The sequence below is a fragment of the Phocoena phocoena genome, chromosome 8 (assembly GCF_963924675.1).
Source record: "Phocoena phocoena chromosome 8, mPhoPho1.1, whole genome shotgun sequence".
Taxonomy (NCBI): Eukaryota; Metazoa; Chordata; class Mammalia; order Artiodactyla; family Phocoenidae; genus Phocoena; species Phocoena phocoena.
Window position 1 is genome coordinate 93,774,350 of NC_089226.1, and position 11,011 is coordinate 93,785,360.

General features: G+C 39.9%; 1 protein-coding gene across 5 annotated transcripts in view; it reads left to right on the plus strand.

Annotated features, from left to right (window-relative positions):
• The window catches only part of TTC17 (tetratricopeptide repeat domain 17), a 157,619-nt gene extending 146,911 nt beyond the window's left edge, over window positions 1-10,708 (plus strand). For 4 of the 5 annotated variants that reach the window (XM_065881706.1, XM_065881709.1, XM_065881710.1 and 1 more), the window contains 3 exons: window positions 6,483-6,602; window positions 7,820-7,963; window positions 9,570-9,701. In XM_065881706.1, the coding sequence (XP_065737778.1) occupies window positions 6,483-6,602; window positions 7,820-7,963; window positions 9,570-9,701 (396 nt within the window). Of the gene's footprint in view, window positions 1-6,482; window positions 6,603-7,819; window positions 7,964-9,569 lie in introns of all 5 variants that reach the window. The other variant, XM_065881707.1, reaches the window with a different exon arrangement.
• The last annotated feature ends 303 nt before the right edge of the window (window positions 10,709-11,011 follow it).

Here is an 11,011-nt window from a genome sequence, read left to right on the forward strand (position 1 = left end):
AGGATAATAATGACTGTGTGTAATGTGTTGGGAAGTGTTCCCTACCCTTATTTTTCTGGAAAAGATTGTAGAGGATTGGTATTATATCTTCCTTAAATGTTTGATAGAAAATTCACCTTTGAGGCCATCTGAACAGGGAGTTTTCTTTGTGAGAGATTTTTAACTATAAACTCAATTTCTTTAATGAGAGTATTCAAATTGTCTGTCTTCTTTTTTTTTTTTTTTTTTTTTTTGCGGTACACGGGCCTCTCACTGTTGTGGCCTCTCCCGTTGCGGAGCACAGGCTCCGGACGCGCAGGCTCAGCGGCCATGGCTCACGGGCCCAGCCGCTCCGTGGCATGTGGGATCTTCCCGGACCGGGGCACGAACCCGTGTCCCCTGCATCGGCAGGCGAACGCTCAACCACTGCACCACCAGGGAAGCCCTTTCTTCTTGAGTGAGCTTTGTTACTTGTGTCTTTAATTTGTCTAGTTTACCTAAGTCATTGAATTCATTGGCATAAAGTTGTTCATAATAGTTCCTTATCATTCCATTAATATCTGTAGGATTTGTAGTAATGTACCTTCTCAAGTCTTATCTTGGGACTTTGTATCTTTTCTCTTTTTTTCCCCCCAGTCACATTGACTAATAAAAGTTTATCAGTTTTTATTGAGCTTCCCAAAGAATGAGTTTTTGGATCCATGGATTTTTCTCTATTGTTTTTCTGTTTTCTCTTTCATTGGTATCTTCTCTTTCATTGGTATCTGCTCTTATCTTTGTTACCTCCTGTATTCTGCTTGCTTAGGATTTAATTTGACACGTTTTTTGTTTGTTTTTTTAGTTTCTCAGTATGGAAGTTTAGGTTACTAATTTGATCCCTTGCTTTTCTAATGTAGGGGTTTAGTGCTAAAAGTTCCCTCTAAATTCTGTGTCAGCTGCATATCACATGTTTTATTTGTCATATTTTCATTTTCATTCAGTTTAAAATGATTTATCATTTTCCTTCTAATCTCCTCTTTGACCCATAAATTATTTAGAAGTGTGTTATGTGGTTTCAAACTATTGGGTATTTTTCCAGATGTCTTGCTTTACTTGATTTCTAATTTAAGTACACTGTGGTAAATCAGTATACTTTGTATGATTTGAATTATTTTAAACTTATTCAGACTTGTTTTATGCCCCAGAATATGATCTGTCTTGATAAATGTTCCATAAGCACCAGAAAAGAATGCATCTTCTGCTGTTGTTAGACTGTTCTAGAAATGTCATTTAAGTCAAGTTGGTTGATAATACTCTCTATATATTCTTTATATTTACCGATTTTTTTGTGTACTTCTATCAATTATTGAGAGGTATGTTGAAATCTACAGCTGTAATTTTGAATTTTTTATATCTTATTTTATATATATATATATATATATATATAAGATGGACCTTGACCAGTTGGGTTTATCCCAGAAATACAAATGTAAACAGTCTAACTTTAGGAAAATCTTAAATTTCATCAGCCAAATTAAAGGAGAAAAATTATGAAATCATTTTAGTAGATTGCATCTGATAAAATTCAGTACATTCATGATATAAACCTAATGCAAATTGAGAATAGAAAAGTATTTCCTTAATCTGATGAGAAGAATCAACAAAACATCGTCATCAAAGATAATTGTTAATGGGGGAAATATTTAAAATAATTCTTTGAAATCAGGAAGAAGAATGCCCACCACCACCACTTCTTTTCAGCATTGTACTAAAAGTCCTAACAAGTATAGTAAATCAAGAAAAAGAAAGTAATGGCATAAGTATAAGGAAGAAAAAAGATGTTATTCAGAAATGATGTGCTTATCTACATAGCAAACCTAAAAGAATCTACAAATATTTAGAAATAACAATGTTTCTATCGAGGTGGCTGCCTGTAAAGTCAATAAATAAATATAAGTTGCATTTCTATACAGCAGCAATAAATATTAGAAAACATAATTTTTAACATGTATTTACTTTGTTACAAAAATATAAAGTTCCCAGTACTAAATCTAACAAAAAAGTCGTGAGACTTAGGTGCAGAAAGTGATAAAACTTTATTGAAAGACATTTTAAAAGACCTAAATAAACAAAGATATGTAATGTTCATGGATAAGAAGACACACACCATAAACATGTCAGTTTTCCCCAATTAGATTTATAGAGTCAATCCTATTGTAATCAAAATAACAACAGGGTTTTTTTTATGGCACTTAAAAAGCAGATCTTTACATTAATATGGAAGGGTAAAGAACAGACATAACACTCCTGAAAAGAAGAATAGGTTGTGAGAATTGCCTTACTTTTATGAAAAATTACAAGACATTATGCCATTTGCTCAAGGAATAAGCAAAAGTAATGAGGGGGACTAAATAGGAAGCCCAGAAAGTCTCTAGTGTACACAGAGCTGTGGAAGATCAATGGGGAGATGGGGGACTATTCAGAAAGCTTGCTGGGGCAATTAGTTAATTTCAATCCTCACCTCACATCATACACAAAAAATGAACTCCATGTGAATTAAGGACTCAAGTATCAAAAACAAAACTTTAAAAATTAAAATAAACTGTGGGTGATGATCTCTCTGGCCTTGAAGTACAAAAAGATTTCGTAAAGAAGATATACAAGCATAAGCTAGAGAAGAGAACGTTATTAAGTTCAAGTATATTAAAGGTTAAAAGTTTTTAATTAAAGACATTTTTTAAATTAAAGTAGCCAGAGTGAGAGAAAATCCATTTAACACATTTAACCTACAAGGATTAATATGCAGAGCATGTAAATAAAGTGATGAGAAAGATAGATAATAAAATAGAAAAATGTATAAAAGATATTAACAGACATTTCACAGAAAAAAGATATGTATGACCAATAAACACAAGAAACAATTCTCAATCTCACTAATAATCAGGAAATGCAAATAAAGGCTACAGTAAGATGCTGTTTTATCCCTACTAATAATACCAAGAGTTAGAAAGGATATAGAGCAAGAGGCACTTTTAAACATTTCTGATAGCACTGAAACTTGTCATAACACCTTTAGGAAGCAATTTGGCTTTCTCTTGTTATGTTGGACATTTGCGCATCCTCTGACCCAGCAGTTCCACTCCTAGGTATCTAGACTAGAGAACCTCTTTGTACATCTATTGGCAACGGGAAGCTAACTTAAAAACAGGGAATAACTCAAACCCTCCCATTTACAGAAAATGTATAAATACGTTATAGTATATTCACTTAATGGACATTTAATTGTGCAGCAAGGAAATTTAATGAACTGAAACTACATACAGCAACATGGATGAATCTTAGAGGGCCGAATAAAAACACCAAGTCCCAGAAGACTGATTACACCATGTTTATAATGCACAGGAAGAAGTAAACAAGTATTGTATTGTTGGAGCAAATATGTGTGTGTAAGTGATAGAACGGTGTTTAAAAAGAGCAATGGAGGGCTTCCCTGGTGGCGCAGTGGTTGAGAGTCCGCCTGCCGATGCAGGGGACGCGGGTTCGTGCCCCTGTCCGGGAAGATCCCACATGCCACGGAGCGGCTGGGCCCGTGAGCCATGGCCGCTGGGCCTGCGCATCTGGAGCCTGTGCTCCGCAACAGGAGAGGCCACAGCAGTGAGATGCCCGCGTACCGCAAAAAAAAAAAAAAAAAAAAAAAAAAGCAATGGAATAATAAACACAACACTTGGGATAGCGTGTGCCTCTGGAGAAAAGACAAGAGGATGGCATAGTGTTAAGAACATACAGGAGAAGCAGGTTCATTCTTTAGTAGGGTAGCAGTTTCTGGAATATTCATTATTTTATGCTTTACAGCATACATGTATATTTTATATAATTACATATTTGTTCTATGTGTATATATATAAATATGTTCTTCAGTATGTGTCAGATGTTGGCATTAAAGAAAGGTAGTTTTATTTTCTTGCAAAAAGGATCCTTTTGGGAAGCCAGTCAGAAGAATCAAGTCATAAAGAAGGAGGAACACATCAGGCTAGCTTCAGATTTCTGTGCAGCCCCCATTCAAACCAAGAGGCAATGGAGCAATACCAGCAAATTGTTCAAGGAAAGAAAGAATGAGCCATGGTTTTATATCCAGCCAGCTGTGCTTCAGGCATAAAGGCTAGAGACAGAAAGTTTTGAACTTATATGATTGTATTTGTTTGCTAGGGGTGCCATAACAAAATACTATAGACGGCGTGGCTTAAACAATAGAAATTTATTTTCTCACAGTTCTGGAGGCTACAAGTCAGGGATCCAGGTGCCGGCAGGGTTGTTTTCCTCTGAGGCCTCGCTCCTAGGTTTGCAGTTGGCCACCCTGTTGGCACCTCTCGCCTTCATCCCTCTGCACACACGACCCTGATATATCTCTTCCTCTTCTATAAATCCTTCACATAAATCCAGTTATATTAGATTAGGGCCCCACAATAATGGCCTCATTTTAACTTAATCAGCCCTTTAAATACTTTATTTCTAAATAGTTACATTCTGAGGAACTAGAGATTTGAGACTTCAACATATGAATTTGGGGGGACATAGTTCAGCCCATAACAACAATCTCAGAGAATAATTTTCCCATCAGCCCTTCTTAAGAAAACTACTAGAAGATAAACTTCAGCCAACCAGGAGATGACTAGGGAAGCTGCACAAAAGTAATGTCAGTGATCAAGGACTATATTTAACTGTAGAACCAATACAACAACAAAGGCAGGAAATTGGGTGATAGAACAGAATATAAATGCTATGTGCCCTGACAATGAAAAATGATAAAATTACCAAAAAAAATAGATTGGAAGACAGAAAGAAGATAGGAAGCAGGGTAAGTTTTCTGATTGCCTCATCTGTAATGGCTGGGAGTTAGAGACCACCCATCAGAATGAAATAGACAGGAAAATGCAAAATTAAACCTAAATTAACCCAATATTCGACCTAAATTAAGTACTAAAGTTTTGTATATGATAAAGGTAGCATCACAGTGGGGGAGAGAGGAATTACTCATTAACTATTATTGAGACAACTTAGTAGCCATCTGGGAAAAAAAATTAAATTGGAGCCATATCTTTACAGCAAGTTAAATTTTAAGTGGATCAAAGGTTAAAATGTGAACAATGAAACTACAGATGTTCTGGGGAAAAAAACATGGTAAAAATTCTTAATAACCTTGGAGTAAACAAGACCTTCCTAACTGAAAATCCAGAAGCCATCAGAAATAGATTAATGAACTGAACTATGCAGAAATTAAAACCTTTATATCACACAAAGCACCATAAGTCCAAAGGCAGACTTGAGAAGCCTGGGGGAATGTATCTGTAATTCATATACAGGCAAGGGACTAATCTCCCTTATACCTAAAGAGCTTTCTCATATAGATAAGCCAAAGACCTCACAGAAAAATTAACAATATAAGAACAGGTCGTTCACAGAAAAGAAATACAAAAGGCTGTCAAACATGAAAGGATGGTCAGCTCCATTCATAAGAAGGGAAATGTAGATTTAAACCGCATTTTCACCTATCAAAGATCCCAGAGTTTAATAAGACTCCTTGGTGAGGCAATAAAGAAACAGGGACATGTGTATATTTCTGGTGGGATATTAAATTGCTAGGGTCCTGTGGAAGGCAGTGTGGTAATTTCTATCAGACTAACATGTGTATCCCCTTGATATAGCATGTCCACACTGGAAATGTATCCTACAGATGCGCTGCACAGACACAAAAGTACACCTATACAAAGTCATGTTTGTAGCATTGTTTTTAATAGTGAAGAATTGGAGGAGAGAGGAATATTCATTAATAAGGACCTAGTTGAATAAATAATAGTACTTCCAAACAATGAAATACTATGCAGCTGATAACAAAGGAATGAAGAGGCTTTCTACACACTGATGTAGAAAGAGCTCTGAGGTGTACTGTTCAGAGAAAAAAGCAAAGTGCAGATGAATGTTAGCTTTTATATAAGTAATAGGCTTATAAAGCAGGAGAGATAAGTCTGTATTCGTATTTGCTTAGATAAAGCATAAAGAAATCCTAGAAGGTTACCTAAGAAACTAAAAATAGTGTTTACTTGTATATAATAGTGACAAGGATGGCAGGGAGGTTTTTCATTGTATAACTTTATATAATTTCTGGTTTTTGAAACGTGAATGAATTACCTGTTCAAAAAGCTAAGTGAATTTAAATATAAAAGAACATGGGCATGAAATATAGTTCTGCTACTTAGTAATTGAGTGCATTTGGACAAGATATTTAACCTCTTTGGATCACAGTTTTCTTATCTATAAAAAGACTGTAATAGTAGAATCAAGCTTATGGGGTTGCTGTTAGGATTAATAAGAGGATGAACATGAGTGTATAGCAGACCGCCAGGACCAGGTAAGTGCTCAGTTAAATGGTCATTAACTTGTGTCACTTGTGTTACTGTTCTTAATCTTGGTGGTAAATTAGTGTGTTATTTAAGAAGCATCAGCCTTAGCTGACCATTCCTTTGTAGAACCAGACGTCCTGGGTCCTTTCCAGCATGGCAGCCCTCTACTGGAGAGTGAAAGGCCAAGGAAAGAAGGCGATTGACTGCCTACGCCAAGCCCTGCACTATGCTCCACACCAAATGAAGGTGAGTGGAACTCAGAGGTGGGAATTTCCATCTCTCAGTCCTTTCCTTTGCCCAGTGGTTTATTCTGAGGTTTCAACAACCTTCCTCATGCTCAGCCTATAAGAAAATGGCAAAAGGCTAAGATAGGGCGGAAAAACTTATGACCCCACTTGTGCGACCACAGCCTGTGAATTAACACCCACTATTGTGCCTTCCCTACCTCAACAAGATGGAACATCAAGGAAGGGCTTCAAGATCACTGTAAAACATTATATCAGGCGCAGGCATTGCCGAGTTCTAAATGCAGCTCTGCCTCTCACTAGGTTTGTGATCTTAGGCAAATTCTTAAACCTCTGTGACCCTATTAATGACATGCACTCTGTGGGTGTCCAGCAAGGACAAAGATGGGTCATTTTTTCTGTTTCTTCTGTATCTCCTATAGAAGAACCCAGTGATGTTAGAACAATGCAATATAGATAGCAGTTGCTCAGGTAACACATTTAAAGGGAATAAATATTTGTGATATTAATAAATATTTGTGATAATAATACTTTTACTTGATCAGCCCATCATTCTGTGCTCTGTACTGCTAGGTGATAGGGAAGGGCGAAGACTCTGGATCAGGGGTCAGGGAACTTTTTCTGTAAAGGGCCAGGTGGTACAAATTTAGGGTCTGAGGCCAGACAGGCTCTGTTGCAGCCACTCAGTTCTGCCATGATAGCGTGAAAACAGCCACAGAAATACCTAAGGGAATGGGAATGGTGTGGTCCAATAAAAAGTTACGAAAGCAGGCAGCAGGCTGGACTGGCCTGTGGGCCACAGCTTGCCAGCCCCTGCCTCAGGCAGTGCAGCGGTCCTGGCAGAAAACCCCTTGGCTCTGTGACGGCATGCCCCAGAGTGTGGGCTGTGCAGAGCATCGGGCCACCGACTTCCCTTACCAAGCTGCAGCGCAACCAGGGGCTTGCACCAGGATGGAAGCCAACAACCGCACTCAGCAGGTTTTTACGCAGCTGACGTGTTTGTTTGTTTTTGGAGGCAAGTCTCACTCAATGAAAGAAGTACTGCATGGGTAGGCTGGTGCGCGCTCCTTCCCTATCACAGACCCGTAGCAAACGGCAGCCTCCCGCGCTGAGTTGCACGACTCTGCCATTCACCAGGAAACGCTGACCACATTACTTACGATCACCAGAGCCGAGAATGAAAGCTCTTCCCTTCTCGCCTTCTCCTTCCTCCCCCAGGACGTACCCCTCATTAGCCTAGCCAACATCCTGCACAACGCCAAGCTCTGGAACGATGCCGTCATCGTGGCCACCATGGCAGTGGAAATCGCGCCACACTTTGCTGTGAACCACTTCACACTGGGCAACGTCTACGTGGCGATGGTGAGGTTGGCCTGTGAGCGGAGCACACCAGCTCTGCCATCTTCTCTCGGGCACATCTTCTTTGATTTCAAACCCTCTTTGACTGTGTCAGTGTCCTCCAGTTTCCTGTAAGTTTTGCGTCTAAAATTGTTAGCTCCCCACCAAAGGTATATTTTATAGGTAAGGGGTTTGTGGGTTTTTAAAATAATACAGGAAATTCATCCACGTATTTGCAACTATGTAGTTCCGCACCTTAAGTTTTTAACAGTAATAGAGTCAGATTTACCTGCAGTTTTCTAGAGACGTCACCTGTTCCAGAAAACCTTACCTAACCCTCCACATGGACGGACACACTCTCGTGCTTTCTTACTGCAAGGTTGGGCTAGGTCCCTATGGTTGCACTCACGATGCCCTGTGCAGATTTCTCTTGTACTTTCACCTTGTTTTATAATTTCTGTTTCAAGTATTAGTCTCTCCCCCTAGACCAGGAGCTCCTTAGAAAGAGACTCCTCTTCATCTCCCTGTTCCTAGCACTTCACAGGGTTTGGCACATAGTAGGTGCTCACCAAAGCTTTGATGAATGATGGAATGCCACTAGTTTCATGGGATGCCATTTACAGATAAAATGGCAAAGCCATCTTGTTCAGAACAAGGACCAATTTCAGAACTTAAAGTCCCAGGGGTCCCCCAGAAGCTGTCATAGCCGAATTTAACAAGAATTGTGCCATGCACTTTCGTCCAAAGCTTGGGGTCCCACATGGGGCTCGTCCCATGGTACCCTCAGTAAAGGGTAATAGAATGAGCAGCTTCAGGCTGCAAGTTTTATGTGTTACCCGTGACCTCCAAGGCAGGAGATATCATCTTGGCCACAGGTAGGTCTGGCTGCCTGTGCAGATTTCCCTCTCTGCTTCTTAAAATTGAAGAATCTATTTTCATCCCCAGTAAATGCAAAATGTGCTGCTGTGAATGAGGAATTCTGCTCTCATTTGGCCAGAAGGAGCCATTTAAGCAGTAGATTTGGGCTCTTCTTTGAGAGTATTAGTCTAAGTAAAAGATTAACGCCCTCACTATGGCAGTGATCATTTCCAAACCGTGTTCGTATTTTCAAGTGTTGGGGAGAATGAGAAACTGTTTCAGAATTTCCAAGTCTAGTTGAGATGCCTGACATGACCTCCATCTTTCCAGTTAACAGTAGAACGTTCAGGCAGATGCATAGTAAGCTTTTGCCAGACATAGTTCTAGAGGTTTCTGTGAGGATTAAAGGAAGGGATTCCATAAAGCACCTAGCACTGTGCCTGGCACGCAGCAGGTACTCAGTAATGTTGGTTCTTACTGTTGCCGCCACAGTTACTCCTGTTGTTGGGCCAAACCTCTATAAACTTGATCTCCCCTTTCCCTCTGGTTCTTGGGCTCTGCCATAATTTTCTTTGTTATTATTTCATACCTTGGGGATGGAGGTAGTTGTTTCCTCCAGACCTTAGAGTTTTCCTCAGAGATTTAGATCCACTGAGAAAATACTGCAGGATCGTCACTACCACAGATGTGCTTTTCACAGAAAAAGAAGTCACCATATATATTTAGTCTGGTGGTAGTACCCCTCTGACTTTTGTCCCTCTGCCCCTCACAGGAAGAGTTTGAAAAAGCACTGGTGTGGTACGAATCTACACTGAAGCTGCAGCCCGAGTTTGTCCCGGCCAAGAACCGAATCCAGACCATCCAGTGTCACTTAATTCTGAAGAAGGGCCGGCGCTCTCCTTAGCTCACTCCTCCCTTCTCTCCTGTCTCTCTTTTCTCATGCTCTTCAGAAAAGGAATAAGAAACCAATCATTGTCAGTATCTCCTTTTAATGATGTTTATGACAATAACTGAGTAAGACATATAACAGGACTTTTACATATGTGGGAATTGGTTTGTTTTGGTTTTTAAGTTCCTTCTTTCCCCCAGCCAACCTCAGAAACATAAATTTCTTAAAAGGAAAATGCAGCCTAAAGATATTGTGTAAATACTGAGCCAAGACATTTCTGGAGCTGTGCTCTGTCTCCAAAACCTCGATGCCTTTAGGGCTTTTCTCAGTGGTCCAGCCAGCCTCCTCCAATTCGGAGGAGGGCGAAACCGCATCGCACATTCTCTGCTTCCCGTCGTAGCCTCTGTTGTCAGTGGAAATGCAGAAGCCCATCTGGTGCCACTCAGTGAGAAGCAATGTTCCGCGCTCTCCCCACTAGATCTCCATGCTGCCCCCAGCCTTGTCCGTTCCATGCTGCTCCGATCCAAACTCTCACAGGTAGTTTGCGGGGGAGGAAGGGGAAATGATTTTAAAAACAAAATATTTACAACAAAAACTCTTAGGATCACCTGACCTTTGTGACGTTATTTATGTTGGGGAGGGAGGGGGGCTGAGAAGGGGAAATCAGCAGTGTACAACATCGATATCATTTGTACTTTAATTACAAATTACAAGGAAACCAATAAGTTGAAATCCTATATAACAGGTTTATATATATAGAATATGTATATTTGAAGCCCTCTACAGACTGAGTCTATGTTTTACTAATTCTTTGTTCACTGTGTTACCCATCTTGGGATGAGGCATGAGTGTCAGCTCCCTCTCTCTGAGGCCTTCAGACTTAGCCCCTCAGGAGAGTGAAGAGCCAAGGTGGAGTGTTCCGTACAATGCTTATGCCTCTGGTCCAAGGAGAGTCAGAAACTCCAGGCATTTGGGAGTCTTCAAGGGCACATACTGAGGACAAAAATAAAAGTTGTTTATGAGAATAGGTCTATGGTGTGGTTCTTCTTTATAGAACCAGGCTCATTTGGACAGCTCTGAGGCCTAACTATAACTCTGGGTCAGATCTTCTCAAGTCCTAGGTTGTCTTTGTCTTTCTTTCTTTCTTTCCACCACAGCAAGGTGTGGGGAGAAACAATCCATCACTAGGTTTTATGGTTGATGAACTTCTTTAACACAATACATTTGACCAGGAAAGATGCAGTCAGCAGATGTTCAGAGTTGATAATTGACCTTCCTGGGAAAGGAAGAATAATCTAAACCACAAAGTCAGCCCTCTGGTGAGC